Raw genomic sequence first — 22,889 nt, 5'->3', positions numbered from 1 at the left:
AGTTACAGGAAGGTGCCTTCACAAATGTGACCATACAAAGAGGGAGTTAGAGGGGGGAGATTGCGTGTGCTGATAAAAGGAGTCAATGGCTAACATTCTCGCTAATGTGGGGAAGGAAATAGGGGGCGGTTCTTCCACTCTTGGACAGCTCCTCCTCCTCTGTACCCAACGCAAACAATTCCTTCATTCCATCCCTCCCTAGCTTGAAAACTAAAAACTCACAAATGAAATGACAAACGTTGTCATGGTACCACCGGCCTGCGTAGACGATGTCAGTATTAGAGAGTTTCAGCATTCCGCCTGTTCCGTGCTTACCTTATGCACCGTGCGTACCGGGACCCGACTGCGCCTGCGCGTGCGGGAACGGCGAGGAGTGCTGCACCCTACCGAAACGAATGCGCGCGCATAGCGGGGCTAAGCCACCCTAACGGAACGAATCCCCAGTCGGGCCCTGGTACGGAACGCACGCAACACACGGAAGGCTGAAACTCTCTATTGTCACGCAGCCAAGGACGACGCAGCTAGTAACGAACAAAGTTTATTTGAGGGAACTTGTGCTCCGCTGATTACTCAAATAATACACAAGCGACGAAAGAAGAGTCAACGAAGTGACGTGCGCAGGCGAAAATCGGCGAATCGAATGTCGCGGCGCCTGCCCTGCAAACATTTATCTTTCAGCAAGATTTATTTTCTAACCGTCCAATTACATTGAGACCACTGGAGATCAAAGAAGATTATTCTGGTGTAGTGACGACAGGGCCATACACTCTCCCTGTCAAATAAGATAGCCTGTGCTGCATACAAAAGAAGGGGAAGGACACGCGCACTTTGCTTGCACAGAAGGGGACGACCAGACGGCAAAAACAAACAAACAAGCAAACACAGAACGCTTGGTTCGCGGCAGTATGGTTGCCGTCCATATTAAACTAGACATGAATGCAGATGCATTGTGAATCTGCTTCTGGTTCGTTTTTCTGCTTGTCTGCTTTCAGAGGGTCAAAGCACCAGTTGCTGAAAGCTCGTTCCCGTCGAGGTTGACGTTTCAGTGGATGAACCCGTAAGTGGCAATGTCACTTCGAGCCTTTGTCTATGTCACGTTACTCATAAAAAATCCGTTTTGTTCATGATCTCGCACACATGCCGCGAGGTGAAAGGAATTGCTACAGCTATCAAATTCCGCTGACGGCTTCCGCATAAGCCATTGGCGAAATCGGAGGAACACGCGCAGAATTTGAAAGAAGTAGTTGTCGAGGCGTGGCCTGCCGAGGGAGACAGTTAGTTGAATAGAGTGCTGTCGTTCTTGCTGTCTTCAGTGCCTTGTTCATGTTTGTTTAAGCGCATTCCCACTGTAGCTATACAGGTCCAACTCACCCCCCCCCCCCCCCCCGCGATGCCTTGTGCGTGATTTAAATAATGGTGACAAAAATAACAAAAGCGTAGACCTTAGGAGACCACAATATGAAAAGCAATGCGCTTACCACAGAGCCACAGACATGGAAATATAAAAAGTTGTCAAAGGACGAGTTTATACCGACACACGTTTATAATATGCCACTTCAGTTATTGTGCAGTAAGCAAAGAAATCTTGCCGAACCCACGGCTTGGTTTAAGAACTCATATGCAGTATAGTCGGTCTGTGCCTCTAAGGTAACTTGTATCGCGGTATGTGAGGGTCATGTATTGTTCTCATTTGTTTAATATTACTGAGGCTGACTTTTTACGGGCAGCGTATATCTTAGGTCTAATGTCACTGTAATTGGGCAAGGAATATAGCCAAGCCAGTTGCCATGCACCCTTGAGCCTATCCCCTTATCTGTGTGATATCCTGATCAGCAAGGCTAGTATTACTGCGAATAGCTGCAAGAGTTAAATTGCACTCGGCGTGTGAGATACCAGCTCATAAGTTGTTTTTAAGCTGTGCGCAAGAAACAAAATCCAAAGATGCAGACTTTCTATGGTACACATTTTGAAATCGATTAGGCGTAAGAAGATATTACCATGGATGATGAGATATTAATAAAATTCATCTGGTGTTTGTCGCAAGGTAGTTCCAAAATGAGCACTCAACATAAACATACCCGCACATACATTCACGTACAGCCAGTGGCAAAAGAAAAGCTAAAACGAAAATATGAACCAAATTAGGAAAGATGAAGGAATATGGTTCCTTTAGGCAGCATAGTGACGTGGTTGTGGTATATTTAAGAAGTCACATTTCCAAACTGTGGTACTTTTGTGAAGACACGCTAAAATTTGACTTCCATGGAAAGGGATCCTATTTTTGCGCTCGCATTTGATTTTTCCGTGACTGTGCGTACGTTTATCCATCCATACATATATACATACCCACACACGCACACACCCTGACGCGCACACGCACACACACGCACGCACGCACGCACACGCACGCACATACCCACACGAACACACGCATGCGAACCAAACATACAAAACCGTCAACCTCGTGCACGCCAACGAAATAGTACAAAGGCTTATGTTAGCTCAGTGTTACTTAATTTCCAACAGGGATTCGTAAATTCATACAGCTAGTTTTCTTAATTCTTCAAAGAAACGCATGTAATATTTCTGGGTTGTGAATGATGTGCACAACGACATCAAGTTTCCCCTTCATTCCCTTGCGAGCAGGCTGATACTGAAAGGGTTCCGCACAACCCTCGTCGAAGATGACATGCCACCGCTTGTGGATGAGATGCAACCTCGGGCCTGTGCAAACATGATGCTGCAGCGATGGCATCCCGAGTGAGTACCCAGAATCCTCACACTGCACTTTCGCGCTGGACTGTCGAACAAGCAGTACGGGTGGTCGCTGAATTGCCTTCGCTGAAAATACAAGAAACCGTAAAAACGTTTAAGCAGTTGTACAATTTAGCACGTACAGAATGCGAAAGGTATGAGTGTCATAGACATGTCCACAATTCCGGCACAAAAATGGCGTGACACCTGATCCCGTTCAATTAATAAATACAGTGTCGTACGTATGCAGTCCCGTACACATGGATTCGATGACGAAGAGTTAAGTAGAGAAAAACAGGTTTTTGCGCCTCGACGGATCCATGTAAATACGAACAGGGTAAGTCGAAAAGGCGTCGGAGAGAGTCCGTTTGTCCCGAAGGCAGGGGATGGGTTGACTCGCTCGTCGCGCTGAGCCGGCGGGCCGTGAGGTGCTGAATAGGTTCCCTTCTGTGAAACCCTGCGGTCCACGCCTGCTCTCATTTCATCTCGATTCTTCGCATGGAATTCATGTAAACGCGGGAGGGGTCGAGGTAAGCTGAAATCACCAGCAGGCTTGACCCTCCCTCGTCGAATCCATGTATATGGGGCTTGGGTAGCAATTGAGGTCGTTCACCCCCGTTGTGGTTGAGAACATTCATGGCGTCTTATGTTCAGGGATTTTTAGCTTGTCAGATGTAGGGTGAACAAGCACAGCTGGGCAAGGCACCAGTTGGTCCCTTCAATTTAGTAATTGCCATTGAACGACGCACTCAAAGCAACAAAACAAAGCAACCTCGCTCTTTACAAGCTTGGGGTGCAGGTGCTCGTAGCTCCTGCCTTGATGGCTCATGTTGTCGGGCCGCTGCATACAACCGGACATGGGTACACGTGACATAAAAATAGTTCTCTCATAGTGCATTTCGCGGCCACAGAGAACATGGCAAGAATACTTGGGAATAAATCTGTGACGAAGTATGCGATCCTTACACGCAGTTCGGTCATACAAATCTGCCAATGCCCTTGCTACGTGGGCATAACTCGCTCAACGCCGATGTCACCACCGAAGGGAGCTGAAGGGTCTGGAGTGGGGGCATCGCTGTTGTGATTTCATAGAACAGACATCGCCACTTATGAACAATACAACGATGAGATATGGAGGAGATCACCGCCACGTTCTGCGCCGAGGGACTGGGCGTTATTAAGGGCTCTCGGGTTTAGCACGTGACATGGACGACACCAAAATCCGTCGATGAGAGAGACAAGTCAGAAGGGCTAAGATGGGCTACGAATGATCCAGAACTCCGTACGAGGGCCGAATAATTTTTGGTTCTAACCATGAGTCAGCCAATACAGCCGATAAGTGTTTCTTTCGGTGTTCAATCCTTCATTAATATTGTGCATGCACATAGCTGCGTCACACGACTGCTGTTAGGCTTCAGGATGGTGTCCTCATGATCAGAGAACAAGTCTCATCCTAGGGCTTTCGGTTCCTCCCAACAGCTGCACTTATGAAGAACATCCGGTTCGAATGTCCACCCTGGGGCCATTGGCTGGCGCTTGCTTAATGGAGGACCTGGTGCTGCGTCTGCTTGCAGGGTGAAGAGGGACCATCATGGCAACGCGACGCAGGTGCACCACGGCTCCCTCGTTGGCTGCCTGATCAAAGCATTCGCTGGCCCGCTCCTCCAGATCGCCGCTCTCGAGACGCTGTTCTGCCTCGGCATGTTCCTGCCCATCTATTTTATGGAGTGAGCTGTTTTAAATGCAAAGCATTTTAGTAACTCACGATGTCACCCGCGTTGGCGTCCGTAGTCCGCATCACTACGTAGTCCACACCCTACACTATATAAAGAAATAATACCTTCCGGCGCCAGGTTTCGATCCCACGACTCTGCGGGCGGAACGCAAGGTACACGGCACTTTACCGACTGCTCCACGGAGCCGACACAGAATGGAAGGTTACGCACGCGCCTTATATCCTTGACTCATTCAACCGTCGGCCACAGGTGCGCCCTCTCCCCGCGTCCTCCTCGCCTTCTCTCCGCTCGCAACACCCTCTCTCGCCGCGTTCGGTTCGCGTTCATGTGGTGGCGCGATTTCGGCGCTATAACGCTCTCTCGCGAAGGGCATTGGATTGGATTGGATTGGCTTGGCTTGGCTTTGCTTGGATTGGATTTGGATTGGGTTGGATTAAAGTGGATTGTGTTGGATTGTGTTGCGTCATAGCCGCGCCACGTTGCGTCGTAGCCTCTCCACGTTGCGTAATAGCCGCGGCAGGGGGTTCACGGCACGTTTCACCATCGACTTCATCGACAATGTCTACGCTGGAAGACAACAATTACAACAACAACAACCAATACGTAATCCATAAGACTTGCAGGCACGCCCCCCGCGGAAATGCTCTGCATTTGATCGTGCCCCTCGCGAGGGGGATGTTTTGATTTTTTTCCCCTCTCTTTTGCCTTCAGCAATTCCGCTTTGCCTACCCTGTACACATTTATATACATAAGCAGCAGACATCGTAGCATACGCGTTTTTGCCATAAAGCAAGTACCTACTCATCTCCGTAGCACCGTCTTTGCTAACTAAGACTCCCTGGAGATCACTCCAAGGAGATACGACTGAAAATAGGTTTGTACGACGTACTGCACGAAATGTCATCTTGCAGAATCACCACCAAATAATAATGTGTAGGCACATCAACCTTCGTCTATGTCCGCGTATCACTGTGGTGTGATAGTCATTTTTTTCCTTACTCCTTCTTACAAATCTACGCTAATGACAGCATGCACGCAGCGAGGTATCATGAATGTTGTCATAACCCGTATCCGTACCAATCTCTAATGCCCAATGAGAACCAGCTTAAATGGCCAGTCGGTTAACTTGAATCTACACTCGTTGAAAATGTTTGGCTTCAGGAGAGGCCGTGCAACATAGCTCTCGGTCGCGTCTTCTTTCTTCTGCACAGCGCGTTGATCCAGTTCGGTGGCTCCCAGGAGCCGCTGTGGCTGGGTTACCTGTACGCGGTGCTCATGACAGTGGCCAGCGTGGCGGTGAACCTGCTCTACTCACAGGTGTACTACTTCAGCAGCTTTCTCGCCTTGCGCGTCAAGACGGCCCTGACTGCCTGCCTGTACAGAAAGGTACGGGATCAACATCGGCAACGCGCCCCTCGTATTCTTGCTATCGGATCGAATTTTTCTAGCACATGGACCTGTCAAATAAGATGTCAAACTAGCGGTGTCTATATAGTTTCAGGTACCAAAGCAACCTCGCACTAAATACGTTGACAGCTTCCCCAGCCACCAAGAATATTGTTCTATCATTTTGTGTAGTATCAAAAGCCAGCGTGCATGTCCTAATGTCGATTTTCGATGCAAATTCATATAAAAAATGAATGAATGTGCTTTATTTTAAAGGCGGCAGGATGTCCTTTTTGGGGGAAAGGAGGTAAACAGGAAGAAACTCCCACCTCCCCTCGCGGGAACCCCTGTGTAGATGCGACGCACAGGGGGTTCACGTTGCAGCGTTGGACAGCGGAGGAACGGCGCTGGAACGATGGAGCGGAGCAGCGCAGGCACCACGTTTTATAGCGCGCATAACGGTGAGGGGACGCGCCGGCGCCAGTGCGTCTGCCGCGGCTATGACGCAACACAATCCAACACAATCCACTTTAATTCAATCCAAATCCAATCCAAATCCAATCCAAATCCAATCCAAATCCAATCCAAATCCAATCCAATCCAAGCCAAGCCAAGCCAAGCCAATCGAATCCAATCCAATGCCCCTCGCGATAGGGTGTTCGCTATCGGAGAGGAGAGGGGGTGAGTGGCGGAGAGCGCGGCTGGCGAGGCGGAGATTGGGGAGGGGCGGACGCCGACGACGCCGGATGTAGGGTCAAGGCGGGTGAATGAGATGCGGTCGCATCTAAAAAGGATGAAATGAGATACCACTAAAGTTCACTGTGGGATCATAGGTCATTTCGTGGGCGTCTTCGTTCTTGCGCGCCGCTTAAAAAACGTGTGGTGAGGCCCGTTCTATAGTGCTTTATAGAGACCACTCTCTAGGTTGTATTGGCCTATTGCTCCGAGTAAGGGTGTGTTACTCCGAAGTAGCTGTGAGTACGCAAGTGCGCGTGAGCGTCAGATAGCAATGGCAATTTATCCAGGAGGACGTCTCTGCCCTTGTCAAACGTCGGACAGTGCCAGATTAGATGGTACAGGTTAGGCGTTGTAGTCTGCCCACAAAAGGTACACGTGGGTGCCGATAGGTGGGTGGGTGGGAGCCGATGGAAATCAACAATCCCGCAACGCTGCAGAGAGTGTCTCCTATCCTCTCCTCCCCGGATTTCTAACCCTCTGCCTGCGCCTACTCCAGTAACATAGTACTTGCAGTGCCAACGCTATAAAAAAAAAGCTGTAAGCGACTCCAAGCCGTTAGAACCCAGGGCTTCCTGCCTGCTGAAATCCTCCTGAGACGGCAAGAAGAAATTTCTATTTACAAGGCCTACGCCAAAGCGGCATATATCCCATACATAACGGGAAAATTATAGGACGGTTTCACTTCCCTTACAAAAAAATCGAACGACGGGTGGTATGACGTAGCAGAGCCCTATTCAAACATTGTAGGACATTTAGCCCTCATTGTGATAGAGTGAATACGAAAGCATCGGTGTTTAATTGTCGAACCGTTATGCTGGTATTCAAAATTTTTATCAGCAATCAGCTTTTAAATTGCAGAGTTCTTAAGGGATCATGATAATTTTGATGAACTGAAATTTTAGCCGATGATGTCCTGCGCAAATGCTAAGTTTGTCCGATGTAACCTTTTACACGCCTCGTGCGAGCCTAGGTGCTGACGGCCTGGTCCACGGGCTCCGAGCAGCGGTCGGCGGGCGAGGTGATCAACAGCATCACCCTGGACACCGAGAAGGTGTACCAGGCGATGCTCTTCGCCGGCGAGCTGTGGGGCGCCCCGCTCCGGCTGCTGCTCACCATGGCGCTGCTGTGGCAGTACCTGGGGCCCTCCTGCCTCGTCGCCGTCGCCGTGGTCCTGCTCGTGCTCGTCTGCTCCTTCTTCTTCGCCAGGCGGGTGAACGCCGTACAGGTGAGCTGCGGCCGAATTCTTTAGAACGACGGTCGTCATTTTGAGGCGAAGTGGTGTTGGCATGTAAATGTGTGCCTTCTTGGTTTCAGTAGTTGCGTGGAGCGCCGGAAAACTGAAGAAAACACAGGGGGTGACCCACGCAGGGCCCCCTGGTCCTGCATCCGAAACGACGCCCAAAGGAGCGTTTTCGCGGCAATGTCCATGCGTTAGTATTCAACAACTGTGGGTAGTCACACATCTCAGCAGAGTACCGACACTGGCTGCGTTACTAAGCGATTAGTTGGTGGCATTGTTATTGACCATTATGACTGCATCCTGTGATCGGTACCTTATAACCCAGCCGTTTGGCTTGCTTGCAACGCGTTTATATAGTGCAGACTTGGTTCCTTCCACAACCCTGTCCTAGTGACTTAACATTACACGTTATCTTAACATTATTATATTAACGCATTTTATTCGGTCAAATTTGCTTGGGCCTTAACCTTTTACTTCGCTGTAGAGATGCATCTGCATGAGGTACTTGTACTGGCTCCTTCTCTTCCTTCCTTTGAGGTTGGTACCTGCTAGATCTTTCCATCAGAAGGTTCACAGGCACTGACCACTTGTGGCCCAAACGATCGAGCAGCAAAGCACTGCTAGTGACGGCCGCCGTTTTGTTTTATTCCAACCACTGGCTGTTCATTCACCAAAAAGCTACTTTTTCTTAAGAGCTGTGCTGTCTACCTTGCACCTAACTTTATGCTTACGTCTTTTCACGTTTAGCCCATCCTGTAAATCGTCAAAAGGCCTCCACTATTGTCCTGCTTTGAAATGTTCAGTTTTGTCCATTTTACCTACGTTCTAAGAGTTCGTTTCGAGTGTGTCCTGATCGGCTAAAAGCTGACAACCCAGTTGCGACGCAGCACGTCCGGGTCGTTTATTGGCTGCGTGTCAGAAGCTGCGGTGGAGCCCCTACGTCACGATTGAAACAGGTTCAAAATGAACTTTTTTAAACCAGACCGAACTCGGAGCTCCTCCCCTGGTTTCATTTTGGCAACGTGCTGAGGTTTCCTTTGTTGCCGTAAGAATTTTTGAATTCTGGGCTCAACTATGTAGCGTCTGATTTCATTCATCTTTTATTCGAAGAAACTAAAATACATAGTGTGCTACAGGGACAGAGACTAAAGGCTAAATCGCCTGACAAGGACTCTGTCCCTCTGCAGTTCAACAGCGGTGCGTGTACATTTTACGCAAAAGATGTAGACAGTTTGGGTATCTGTACAGAGCAAACTTGCCAAAAAAATCTAAAGAAACTTGTCAAGTAAAAGAACGCCAAGTAAATAACTACATCGACAATATATACGAGTAAGTTCACAACATATTATAAAGCATCTGATACAGCCGATGCCAATAAAAAAAACGCTTACAATTGATCAAAGTTACCCCAATAGTACATGCATTTCCTCATGATACAGTTTATAACTGTACAAATGTGTACAGCGTTTCGCTAAGTACGGCAACGCCATTCACAAAAATAAAGAAAGAAAAAACTCTCAGCTAAATCAGGTGAACAAAAAATGGCAGGCAATATCAATTGGTATAGCGAAGACCCACTGACTGCAATACATTTTAATATGCTGTTTCACGACGATATTCACGCCGATAAGCGGAACGCCTGGATGCTTCACTTTCTGGCCCCTCCGTCAGCCCCGCAGAAGAAGTGCGTTGCATTGCTAGAACTAGCTGCCCGTGCTCTGGGAAGCTTGGTTTCCTTTTTAGCAGCCATACGGATTACACACTGAACAACGCATAAATCACCAGAGAAAACGCCTTGTATTTGCATGTTACGGCTGATAACACACGCACGCAGGTCTTTTTAAGGTGTTGCGACGGCGGAAGTAGGTCGGCAGGAGTGGGGAAAAATAGTTCCCCAGATCAGTCGCGACTGCAGGTTCGTTCAGCTTATCCCCGAATTGACCAGCCCGTGGGCACTCGTTCTGCCAGCATGGCAAAGCGATTCTGTCGGGAACTGTTACTATGTTGGCGGCTTGAGTCAGTTTGAGTTATCATGGCGACCTACAGAGGAGAGGTTTATTCATTCACTCCCCAAACCAGGCACTGGGTGCCGGCTACAGGGACAACGAAAACACGTCAATTGCAACTGAAAATGATTCATTTTAAAACTAGTAAAAAAACGTTTTGGGCCTTGGCTTTATTTTCTAAGAAAAAGCAAAAAAAAATAGTTGATCGAAAAAGTACCACTTTCTTGAGTAAATTCGCAAGGTAGTTACGTGTCCGTTTTGTTAAGAATTATTCGCCGTTATTTTGTACTACGCCACTCCTGCCTTGTTGAAGAGCCCAGTTTGTCAAAGAAATTAGTGCACATTTGTTTACTTTAATATCCATAATTTGTTTCACTGTCAGTCCCAGATGTAATACTACAAGGTGGAAAAGAAAACGTACGTTTGAGTGACAACCAATATGCTTCGGTTTCTGAAGACGTGGACAAGTATAGCGGTGGTTAAACATCAACACTGGCATAATTGATAAAACTATAGAGACCAAAGAAGGCAATATTGTGAACGCTGGCCAAATGTGTCCTTTCGTCATCGGATGCTAAATTCCAAAATGAAGAAATCAATTCAAAGTAATGAGTTCGTTAGTCTGACACCAGTGGTATTGTACTGGTTTAGGGTTGTACATGAAACAAAGGGCTCTGTCATGAGGTACACTTAGCATTGCATAATAACGGCGAGATACCATCGATTGCTTCGTTAATTAAACAGTTAGGGCAATAGCCCTCGAGGTGGATATATTGGTTCTTTTTTTAGAGCTGTGCTGAAAAGGTTTTGGTTTCCCATCAGTAATTGTTTTGACTTTGTTCTTCCTGGTAATTATGCAAGTGGTTATCTTGTAATACTTGACATCAATATAAATTCTGCATTCGTAAACTTTTGCAGTGGAAGAAATTTTCCTAGCCCTTTAAACAGACAACTAGAAAGAAATATTTTACTGCCATTTTTTAAACAACTTGCACGAGGATTTATTGTTGTGCTACAGAAGTAAAATAGCTGATAATGTCCATGAATAATGGGCAGCGCACTAAAAGTCCCAGGACACTTAGACGAAAAAAGAATGACGAGACAGCACAGGTCATCCATCAAGGATGTTCACAAAGTCACAGTCACCTTGCGGCACCTTGCCCGAACTGCATTCAGCAACACGGAGGCTGTCTCATTCACAAGTGCGCACCTAAGCAATTTTCTTCGCAACAGTTAATGCAAACAACACTGCCTGAGGACGTCGAATGCCATTTATTTTCGGTTGTTGCACTTAACGAACTAAAATTCTTCGCAGACGGCCCAAATGGAAACAAAAGACCGGCGGTCCAAGTACGTCCACGAGCTTTTCAGTGGAATTAAGGTAAGAGCCTTGCGGACGGTCTTACCATAGCGTGTAGGTGTGAGATATATTGCGTGATTCGTGTCTAATTTTGATTGAATTATTTATTTTCACTGCAATGAGCCCCAGCCTTCAAAAACAACATCTCCAGGGCGCTTGGCAAAACTGAGCCGTACAGAGTGCGGCTACACGTTTTTACAACAATGTAACCATATTCTTGCTTGCATGACAAAAAAATATATAACCATGTAAGAGTAGTCATAAAGAATCGCGCCCAGGAAAATCAACACATTGGCTAGACTCAGGCAAGAGATGGACGATTATAGAAAATGTTGCTGCACTCAGATATCTTCTAACGTACAAAAAAGAACATGCTAGTAAAAAACAAATCTATTTAATAGTTCCACCTGACGATTTGTACAATTTTACCTGTGCACAGTATATATGTAAGGGCACTTCGCCGGAAAAAAAGGTGAAAGTCTAAAGCGACTGCTAGTGTTTTTGTCTCGGAGCTGCCATACACCGAGCAAGCATATACGGTGCTACAACGCCTACAAACCACTTGTGAATGCCCCAATTATGGACCCTAAATGTTGCATAGGTTCGCTTACTTTGTCACTTGTTATGGGTAAATGCGCATTTGTACAACTAAATGTCCGCTTAACAAGTGATTCTAAAAGGGGAGTTTATCGGAAGTATTTGCCATCCTAGGTAGTTATTTTGGAAACTTTTTTTCTGTGCTAGGCTCTCTGCAAATAACGGCGCTCCTTGTGTCTGGCACAAACTAGTTATCCCTGTTGTACGACACATACATTATTTTTTGCATTTTGTTGTAATGACAGAAACAGTTCCTGGAATGCGAGGAAAGTAGCCTGCGGGTGCAAATATCTCGTACCAGTCCAAAGGTAGCGGTACTCACGGATGTGTGCTTCGGTATTTTCTGACGCTGTTTCCTATTCAATTTTTGTGCAAAAAAACTATAAACTACAAGTGCACTCAGTACAGTTACCGTACATTAACTTCATTTATCCACCTACTGGCGTGGAAACGTATACTTCCTCAGATTGAAGAACCCGACCCATTCGAACTTCATGGATACGCCTAATGTCCGCTTAAGCATTACAAGGCACTATCTGCCAATGCCTCCTGGTCCAAACACAACTTCCACAGACAAACGCTCGGAGCACCACGAATAAACACCGCTCCTAGAAATTACTCCATTTTGTTTTTATGCATGTTTTGCTCCCAAAAGCGCCTTCGAGAAACAACTTTTGTCAGCCTCTAATCCCTCCTCCACGTACGCCTCTGTATACATTCCTTCTTCCGTCTCCTTCCTCTAATCCAATCACCACCGCCTATTCCGCCTCCCCTCCTACTCCCCCTCATGCTCCACCTCAACCGACTCTTCCCTCTCCCCTTCACCATTCCCTTCCGACTGCAAACGTAGTCCTCTTCCCACTCACCGTCCTCATACTCTTTTCCCTCTCTCTATTCTCCTTGATATATGACCCGCTTCTTCCCTTTTCCGATCACACTCCTATTCCCCTCATCACAATCACTCACCCACCAATTCCCAGCCAGTAACGCAGTAGCGAGCAAGCTTACCATTAACGTTTTTTGCTCAGTCGTGTCACAGATATAAGGACGGACGGACGGACCAAAATTCCCGCGGTTAGGTAGCCCAAGAGAGATGTCGTCTTGAAAAGAGTCGCCAATAAATGGACGCCAAAGAATGCGTCCTGGTTCTTCGAGTTGTGTTCATATAAAGAACACCCTCCACGTCAACCATATTTTACTTGTGGTGCAGATCTGGGACCACCGAACAAGCGGTTCCTTGTGTAAATAAAGCTGCTTTCTTCTTCGTTCAGATCCTCAAGCTGTACGCCTGGGAAGAGCCCTTTCGGCAGCGCGTGGTGGACGTCCGCAAGAAGGAGATGGAGATGCTGCGCCGCATTGCCTACTACTTCGGCGTCATGAATTTCGTCTGGAACTGCATTTCTTTCCTGGTACGTACTTAACGTCCGTCCGTATTCCCCGGCGCTTAGAGCTTACCAGCTACGAGCTGTAGTCTTAAAGAGGCATAGAACATGACCTATACAAATGTCAGGAAGTTCATACGTCTCTACAATCTTCAATAAAGCGTGCTGCTGGGATAGCTCGAATCCGTATTCTTACGTAGAGCACTGAAATTTCGAACACGTAATATAGGAAACGAACAGAACAGCAATTAACACTCGGTCATTAATGTAAGTACAATGTCAAGGTACGAGAGCTCGTAAGTCCGGATCTTCTACAACTTGCTGACATTTCGCCGCCGCTTATTGAGGATTGGACCGAAGTCGTCGCATCCGTTCTCGAAGCGGCGCGCCCGCCTTCGCACCGCAGTCCTTTTTCTGCGGAAGTGACGCTGTTCTGCCGCCCCATCTCTCCCTTTGACGGAGACCCGGCTGTCCACCTCACATGAATTTCCGAACTTGTCGCTGAAATTGATCCATGGCTGGCAGGCTTGAATCGTTTTGTGCGCAGGCTTTCACATCGCTCCCAAAGGTGACCGTGTTAGCATGCGCTAGAACCAGCGGCAATAAGCTCCGCGAACTCGGCGTCTGTACGCGAGCTGTTCTGTACGTGGTTACCACCTGAGGCGCCAACGCACGTGAACTGGTGAGGAGATGAGCACGCGAAAGGTCGGGCCACGAATGCAAGGCACAATGTTCTAGTAGGTCGAGCGGTGCCGGCGCGCGAGATGACGTCCTACCTAGGCGAGGCTTGGCTCCGCCTACGCAGAATGTCGTGTCGGGCGCCTCGCGCCGAAGTTTTTCTTGCTGTTTATTTTTCTCTTGGCAACCCCAATCGACCAAGCTCAAGCTTAAACAGCTTCGCTGTTAAAAACCGTCAGCAGCGCAAGGGTGCCTGCGTCAGTGTTCACGGGTCTACGTGTATGTGCGACGGCAGCCCATTACAGTGAAGGCTAGTGAATTCGAACTTCAGTAACCCGAATTCATAGATAATTTGAGCTGTACGATTTGATCCGGCCAATCTCCACAGGAGTCTGTGTACAAAGAAGCCCGTAACTTCAAATCAGAGCCTGTTTCGCCACGAATAATTCGAACTACGCCCCACCGCACCACCGCCTCGGCGCCTGGCGAACGGCCAGAGAAATGCACCATGTTCTAGAGCAGTGAACGGGCCGCAATTTCTAGGCCCGGCCCGACCCGGCCCGATAGAGACACGGCCCAAGCCCGGCCCGGGCCCGAGAAATTCATAAAAATTGAGCCCGAGCCCGGCCCGAGCCCGACGAATTGAAAAATCTGAGCCCGAGCCCGGCCCGAGCCCAACAAACTTCTAAAATATGAGCCCCAGCCCGGCCCGAGCCCGCCAGAGTGTTGTTAAATATCATCCCTAGTCCGACAGGATATTAACATGAACTTGGAGAAGTTTGCTGCTAACCTAAAAAGCGTAAGCACAAAGCGAATACGGCTACTTTAGATTTTAATTTCCTTTAAACTTGGACCGAACTTTGTACAACTTATCCTCACTTAGAAGCTGTATTTTCGGTAGTCGTGTAACTTCATTTGCCAGTCTTCGAAATCAAGGCACACCCGAGGATACCTTAAATGATTCCTAGTAAGTGGATATTTTTATTATTGCAATTCTTCAACAGATATTGCACCTTTCGTTCTTCCAGTTCTTGCTGAAATTTGATCAGACGATGCGTCCGGTTTCACCATTTGATTTTTGTCTTTCCCTCTAGTTACGTTGGCAGCGTGATTTTATCTGCGCTTCTGTTCTTTCTTGCCTTTAGTCATGGCTCTACAAAAATTCTTGCGCGAAAAAATCATGCGCTCTGCTTAGAAAATTGGTTCTTCAAACTCTGCACACACTGCGAAATCCAGGTCACGTTTGTTCTGTTTGTTTTAGTTTGAAAAGGAGAGACAAAATACAATCATGTTCTAGTCTGTGGCTTCTGACCCGCTCTCTCCCACTAAGCTGATGATACCCAGACGTTTCTTTTGTTGATGTGAAGGCTTTCTAAGTGCAATCGTCTTTTTATCATGCCTTTTAACGGCGCGGTAGTGAATTAGCACTTCCTTTTTTTTGTTTTCACGGGCCCAGCCCGCCGGCCTGGGCCCGTGCACTGCATTACCCTGTTCCTACAAACCAGTCGGCGTAGAATGGAGACGTCACAATATGGTAAAATCAATAAATCTGACATAGCGAACGTTCTGAAAGACGTATTCTTTGCGCACTAACCATGTAAATGAGGACGCGAGTACAGTGGTGGGTGTTGTGCGCTGACAGACGAGGGCATATGTCAGGCCAAAAGCGCAAAAACCGTCGCTGCCGACGACGAAGGGGAGGACGAGGACGTAGCATAGTGCGGCGCCCGCTCAGAAGTCATGGAATGCCGTTCGTCTCCAATTTTTGAGAAGGCGGAGATAAGACTTTCCGCTGCACGGCCCCGCTTGATCGAGGCGCCGTGCCGCTACGTTCATTAGTTGGAGAAAACAGTCCTCACTGTCGCCTCTAGCGGAAAAGGCAGGCCGCAGTCACGGGATATTTCAAGTATCAAAGTCTTGACATGCCCAATTGCTTCTGAATTGCACTGTACTATCGTTATTGTTCACTTTCGTTCATTCGCAATTTCGTTAATTCGAACAGACATGGCCTACCCTCGCGGTTTCAGTTAGCGAGCTTTTACTGCAGTACTGACGTATGTATACATTAGACGGTGCCCTTCACCATTGCTTCCGTGTTTCTTCGCGTACAACGTGCCACTTAAAACGCGTTCCCAACATTAGCTAATCACCATAGGTCGTACATCTTCGTTCGCCCCGGACAGATTATGTAAAGAGCAGGGCTATTCTGATTCAATTCATCACCAAGAGTGGCTCTAAATTATGAAGGAGTAGATTCACTGAGTCGCCGTCTCATTTTATGCGGGGTTCATACATTCAGCTTAGCCGCATAATTTTTTTTTCCATTTTAGAAGAAGGCCAAGCAAGGTATCTTATAGTGAAGTAAGAACATCCGCGGTTTGCACTTAGACGTTCCGTGTTTCGGTTAAATGTACTACCTGTTGTTCTTCCACAGCCCGTTGGCTGTCATTTACAAAAGCAGTGTTATGCCATGATAAGCGCGCGTGCGCTAATAGTGGACATTTTTGAAACACGCGCAAGCTTTTTTTCTTGAAATATGTTTCTGGGCATAAAATTTCCCAGGTGGGAGTAATTTAGTTTTACGGGACTTCGCAATTGCAGCACACGGTTGCAATCCTTGTCACTGTTCATGGACTAAGAAAACCGCGTGGACACTAGCTGTCTCTGAACTCCGAAGGAGTGTGTTCCCCTAATGCCGAATTTTTCACCTTGTGACGTCCTCTGTAGACCTCGTCTCTATTTATCCGAGACAAGTCGTCGGACACACAGTGCTCATGCTTAAGCGAGGGGCGACTGTTCTCTCGATGTTTCGGGTTCCTCCAGGTGTCGCTGGTGACCTTCATGACCTTCCTGATGGTGGGAAACCACAGCCTGGACCCCGTCACTGCCTTCGTGTCCCTGGCGCTGTTCAACACGCTCCGCTTCTCGCTCCTCCTCATCCCAGACCTCATCGTGGGCGCAGTGCTGGTGGGTCGCCGGCATAGACCTCCGCAAGCACTTCCCCGTGCTCCCCGCTTTCGTTATTTTACATCGGGGCTGGGCAGCATCGCGATACTAGGAAATCGCGATAGTATCTCAGAGTTACTTTTGTGTATTTCTATTTCAGTGTCGAAATACATTTGAAAAATGTATTTATATCTCGAAAGTGAAATACTTTTACGATTAGCGAATACAACGCGATTCCCTGACACGCATGGGTATCTCATTACATTTATTTTCGTGGCGTAGAAGACGTCCACTTTTTATTTGGTTGGAGCCTTTCCGCCTGCTTTGCTGTAACTGTTCATAACAGTCGCAGACACACCAAAGGCTGGGTAATTATTTCAGTGCGACTAAAAACAACGCAAAACAAAAGAAGTTTCGTCAGCTCCTGCAGAACGTCATTGCAACGTTCACGCTGCCACTGCAATTTATTCAGGATAAGTTATGTAATTCTCTTAAAAATTCAATTGTATTAGTGATTCGGTTTTGTGCATATATTGCTATTGAAATACATAACGCTGCATAAAAATGTTTTGGCGAACATGAGGTCGCCTGAACGATACAAGTATTTCAGTATCCATATCTTTATCCTTTATCTGTATTCCGGAATACGGTTACTATGCCCACAAAAGTGACATATCTCGTTACGTCAAACTTAAATGTGTCTGAGTATCTGTATTTTGTGGAGCACGACGTTCCTAATGTGTTGGGCTTGGGCGTTTTGCGGACGTGCGGTGGCGGTGATCTCGTGTTCCGCTTATCGGCCACAAAAGTTGTTAAAAATTTCAGGTACGCCCCCTTATTCAATCGCGGCCGATGTGAGGTGATTAGTATACTTCGCTAGTGCAGCAGATTTGTGTTGGGTATATGAAATCACTTCATCCTGTTCCACCTGCCCTCTCCTTCCTCCAGTACTCTTCTCTATCCTCCTTAGTTGAAGGGTGCATTGCACTCCCCTTCCCACTCCCTCCCCCAGTGTAAGACAATCCTGTGGCTCAGCTTCACCCCAGTGCCGGCAGCACTGACCAATCCCCGAAGACTGACCAATCCCCGGCAGACTGACCAATCCCCGAAGCCGGCAGCAAAATTTCGGCGAATGACGATGTCGAGCAAACGATTTCACTGTCAAGTTTTGTCTGCGCTGTCTCGTTACGCAATGCGAGCGCGACGTTAGTAATTGCGGAGTGCCACAGCGCCAGTCACATTTTTGAGGCACATAGTATGCTGCTGTCATTTGCCGAACTAGCTTTGTTGTCGGAATGGACTTGTAATAGGATTGCGTTTTAGGGAAGCTAAATCACGGGATCACCTTAAAGTGCAGTTCCATTCGTCCGTTTCCTACGACCACTCTTCCCCTCCATCCGCATTCCTAGGTTTGGAGGCGAAATTGTGGCTTTTGTATGCTAAGTTATCTTGCAGGAAACGGCTCGCATTAAATGCAAGCAAACATAATCGCATTAAATTCAAGCATTGACGTACAGGTGCCTGAACAAGCTCTATTGCGCCGCTACATAAAAGATTGCGGCGTTTAAGGACTACAAGTCAACTATACCACTCGCCAGTGCGTGTTATCTTAACCTTTTCGACACGATGAGAAAACGCATGAAATCAAATTAAGCTAGGGTGTGATTTTTACGAATTCCATCTAACTTTGGCACCTTGTTTCATTCGTCTGAGTACCTCCCGTTCGTGGCTACTTATTGTTTTACGCAATTTTCGTACAGTGCAAAGTCGCCCTCGCCCGGATGAAGACCTTTCTGGTTTGCGAAGACGTCGATTCCAAGCAAGTCGGCGAAAGCCCAGACGAAGGTGAGCTAGATTGATGTTATCTTTGCACCAGTGGATACTCCATTTCAACATCTTTAGTTTTCCAACAATATGAAGCAGTAACAATTTTTCGGTGCTCGTGAAAAATATAAATACGAGAGCTCCATGTTGCCTCACACAAAAATATCTGCCAAGAGCGCAGACAGCAGACTTTTTTCTCCTCAATGAACAAAGTATAACTCAAGCTCCTTCCCTAGGTGGACCGTTTACAGGGACCAGTTAGGCGTGTAGTATAACCTAAAACAGATGGCGCTAGCGCCGCACTCGCCAATAATTGAGTTAAACTTCTTGAAAGTTTGTTTCCGCCGTAAACTCCATGCTGCGCTGCGAAGTGCGCAGTTAGCGAAATTTGTCAGGCACGGGGAAAAACATACCATTGGAGCTGAAATTGGGACGAATCTCCATACGAGTCTCACAGGCGCCACCTACAATAGTACACGGTTCGTGTTTGATAATCTTTGATCCAAGCGGAAGGGCAATATTAACAACGACACTTTTGACGCATAATAGACAGCGTCGTCAGTGTAACCACGAGTTACTTGGCGGGACAGTCTGACGGCATTTTATTACCACTTCACGTTACGTCATATAATAATTCGTTTCCATGTACGCTTCGAAAAATAACAAACAAACGTGGGGAACGACCCGCTCCAGGAAATCTTAGCAGTCAATTTGAAGTAAACAGACTTAATCAACCAAAATATAGTTTTTTGGAGAAAGGCGAATTATTAAATTATCTTAAAACATGTACAGCAGGCATATAGATGGGGAAGAGGCGGGTCAACTGGAAATATTAAATGTAATGGAAACATTGTTAATCGTCCGTACAAGTAAGAAAGTAGTTACGTGTGGAGATAGGACATAGGACAGTAGTTCTGATATTAGCGATTCAATTCTAGCGTCACCTGTTATCCCCAACTATACTGTCGTGACTCCGGCTTTCATTTACGCTGGTGCTGGCGGTGACCTTTCTCACGTCCTTGCCGAAACCTTCAGGCGACGCGGTCACAATGCGCCAGGCGGCGTTCTCGTGGCACCGCGACGAGCGAGTGCTGCTGAGGGACCTCAGCCTGCACCTTCCCAGCGGGCAACTGATCGCCGTGGTCGGCCACGTGGGCGCCGGCAAGACGTCCTTCCTGTCCGCCATCTTGGGAGAGCTGCGCGTCGTCAGCGGATCCGTGGACCGAAAGGTGGGGCTCCCCGAACGCAGCCGTATTGGTTTTGCCCTCATCGTAAGTAGTCGGTTCTAAACGAAACCGTTTTCAATCAGGGTTAACGGTACGAGGATTTGGGGCTGATGTAATATAGATTCATATTTTCGATTGCGCATTCAGCTCGCTTTTAGTGCACGTGGTTAGCTTAAGAACAACTAAATCATGTAGGGCTAGCCACGCATTCCACCCTCTCCCTCCCCCCTCCTCCCGACCACAATCTCCGCCACAGATAAGCCTACATTAATTTCAATGCTTTCTAATTTCGCCATTTAAAGGCTTATAAATAATCCTCAAAAATTCGTGTGTTCTTTTTTTTTTTTTTTTTTGACCACAGCAAGTACGGTTGTACAAAATTGGTGGACTTAAATGTCGCTTAGTTAAAGCCGGGCTTTTTAACAAAAGTGCTCTAAATTGTGTTGAGAATGTGCAGGGTCTAAAACCCCTAAAACACGAGTTTTTACGCCAATTCTGGGCTAAATATATAGAGGGAGGGGTTGATTCGAACGGAGCAGCTTTAGTGGCCCGACTCCTCTGCACGCTTCTCGAAGCATCAGCTTGTTGTGGCTGTGCCAGCCTTCGTAATGAATGGAATATAAAATAATTTGAGATGACACTTCGCTCCCGTCTCATAGTCAGAGGTACCATCGTTGAGGCTCAAGTGACGCTGTCTGACAGTATGCTGTTCCTCCTTGGGCGTCTGGTGCAGGGCAAGGTGGCGTACGTGCCCCAGCAGGCGTGGATCCAGAACACCACGGTGCGCCAGAACATCCTGCTAAAGCGGCAGTACCACTCGTGCTTCTACGAGCGCGTGGTGCGTGCCTGCCAGCTGCAGACCGACCTCAGCGCGCTGCCCGCCGGCGACCAGACCGAGCTGGGCATGCGCGGCGTCAACCTCAGCGGCGGACAGAAGCAGCGCATCAGCCTAGCCAGGTGGAGTGCTACGCAAACTGTGTGCATCTCAGTCAACGCTCACCGCGTTGTACAGCTTTACTCTGTGAGGCCTAAAATTCATTACGGAGGGATGTGTACATGCCAGTGCCAGTTAAGCCCCAATTGATCAAAGAGCACGCAGTGAGACTAAAGAAGGCGCACTGGACATCTACGCTTGTATGGCTAATGATGGGAGCAAGAAAGCGTTACAGGAAATGTTTGCTTACAGTGTTTTCCGATGCTTGCCGGCTCCCTGCGCGCGAGTCCGTAAGGCGGCCTTGAAGCTTTCGGCTCGATATAATTCCGGGGACTCCTTTCCGGAAGGTGACGTGGGCGCTGTCAGTAGCCAATGGCAATCGTCTTAGAGGGGAGTTGTGAAAACCCCTTTGAAGAAACGAGAGATATAAAATTTGAATCTACCGCCCAAACAATGGGCATGTTGCGCCCCGCCGTAACAGCAGCCGCAAGCTGTTGCTTTACTTTCGTGAGGTCAGAGTCCGCTGGCTACTCCCAATGTACGCGTACAGGACGGAAGACCGCACCTGGAAGAGTTCCGGAAGAGTCGCCGTAGTGGGGCCGCTGAGCCGTGAGTCGACGGCGCGATGACGCTACGCGTAGGCACTCGACCGTCGCTGCTGCTGGGGCCGCCCAAGAGACTGGGACCTCTGCGGGGTCGGTTTGCTCAATGGTTTGCTCCCGCCCAGGCTTGGCTTGCAAAGTCGGTGTTCCGGCAGCACCACCCCTGGCTTGCTCGTCCCGGACCTTGCCTTCTCCTGCTGGCGCTCCTCCTTTGTTGTCTTTTCTTGTTCTCCTGGTTTAAATTGACTCCTGGCTCCGTCGCGGCACCTCCTGATTGGCTTTCCTGCCTTTGCGTTACGCGGCCATCTTCCATTTGAAGGAACCGCCCCTTTTACGGCGCGGCGCTACATGAATGCTGCGTTTTTTGTCGCTAGATTCAAATGCCAGGCCTTCGTTGTCTTTTCAAGGGGTTTTCGAGCGTCCCCTCTCATGGGATTGCCCTTGACTCGTGACAGGCGCCAAGCTATGCGCCGTAGGCCAGCTTCCGCCATCTAGTAGGTGGACCGCCCACGAGGCAGCGCCCCGGCAGGTGCCCTGAGTCATGTTTTTACACCGCGGGTTGAAACCAGTTATTTCGGAAGCACACACTGTAAACCGAAGAAAGCACGAACTGTTTTGGCGTTTTGTTTCTCCTCTTGCTGCCCTTCTGTATATATTGAAAATATTGAAAGCCCACTAATCACCGTATTCTTCGCGGCGCCACAGTAGAACAAAGCGCGGTTCCTGGCACCTCCCTAAGTACATTTTTTCTTGAGGCTTCGAGGTCTTTGGGTGCGACTGATGGACAAATCTCGGACTAAACAGCTCTGGTGTTAATAATGCGCCGTATACTAGGAGTGAGATCCTTGCCCATTCTGATGTGCCTGAGCCTCAATGCCTCCTATAAAACAGCGTGTCGGGTCCGTCCTTAACTTCTCTTCGTAAAACCACCTTCCGCTCGTCCATCACCACTGCGGCGCTCTAATCTGCATCATTGTCGGCCTCCATGTGTGCATTAGCGAATCGCACGCAACCGTGCTCGGTGTGAAACAATTTCTAGCGGGCGATTCTGTGGGCCTCCTCGCTGCTTTGAGTCCCTTTGTGTGCAGGGACCTATTGGATCTGAGAATGGAGGTCCCTGTTTTGGCCGTAGGGCTTTATTTTTGGAGACGTTGCGCCTGGTTTGTTCGCATGGGCATAGGTCTGAGATGACGTCTATTGAGTCGGTGTAAATTATTTCGCCTGAGTACAGTATTGCCGAGCTTGCTTGGATGTGGTCGTCGATGCTCAGTATAGGCGACGAGTATGGCTCTTAGCCCTGATTCGCGACCCTCAATTTTGATACAATGCACATGTGCATTTGCACTTCGGTCATCGAAGCTGCGCCAGCAGAGCTAAACGTTGCCGTCGACTAACTGTCGTGCGTAGACCTGCAGAGTACGACGTGCTCTGGTGACTCCCTCCCCATTTGTTTTGTTCTGTGAGGTGATCCTGACGCTCT

The 22,889-nt window shown here is 48.1% G+C and overlaps 1 protein-coding gene across 6 annotated transcripts in view; it reads left to right on the top strand.

Annotated features, from left to right (window-relative positions):
- The first annotated feature begins 995 nt into the window (after positions 1-995).
- The window catches only part of LOC144151519 (multidrug resistance-associated protein 1-like), a 106,459-nt gene continuing 84,565 nt past the window's right edge, over positions 996-22,889 (top strand). For 2 of the 6 annotated variants that reach the window (XM_077682596.1, XM_077682594.1), the window contains exons 1-12: positions 1,013-1,057; positions 2,647-2,760; positions 4,329-4,481; positions 5,702-5,876; positions 7,585-7,839; positions 7,929-8,044; positions 11,176-11,241; positions 13,089-13,226; positions 16,701-16,844; positions 18,584-18,668; positions 19,683-19,876; positions 20,607-20,830. In XM_077682596.1, coding sequence (XP_077538722.1) covers positions 2,749-2,760; positions 4,329-4,481; positions 5,702-5,876; positions 7,585-7,839; positions 7,929-8,044; positions 11,176-11,241; positions 13,089-13,226; positions 16,701-16,844; positions 18,584-18,668; positions 19,683-19,876; positions 20,607-20,830 — 1,562 coding nt within the window. In that variant the 5' untranslated portion in view covers positions 1,013-1,057; positions 2,647-2,748. Of the gene's footprint in view, positions 1,058-2,646; positions 2,761-4,328; positions 4,482-5,701; positions 5,877-6,235; positions 6,338-7,584; positions 7,840-7,928; positions 8,045-11,175; positions 11,242-13,088; positions 13,227-16,700; positions 16,845-18,583; positions 18,669-19,682; positions 19,877-20,606; positions 20,831-22,889 lie in introns of those variants that run through there. The other 4 variants (XM_077682595.1, XM_077682599.1, XM_077682597.1 and 1 more) reach the window with 4 other exon arrangements.

The sequence above is a fragment of the Haemaphysalis longicornis genome, unplaced genomic scaffold (genome assembly GCF_048455015.1).
Source record: "Haemaphysalis longicornis isolate Haplotype H1 unplaced genomic scaffold, Haemaphysalis longicornis Haplotype H1 scaffold_9, whole genome shotgun sequence".
Taxonomy (NCBI): domain Eukaryota; kingdom Metazoa; phylum Arthropoda; class Arachnida; order Ixodida; family Ixodidae; genus Haemaphysalis; species Haemaphysalis longicornis.
The sequence above is the reverse complement of the archived record's forward strand: the minus strand, read 5'-3'. Positions and strand labels throughout refer to the sequence as shown.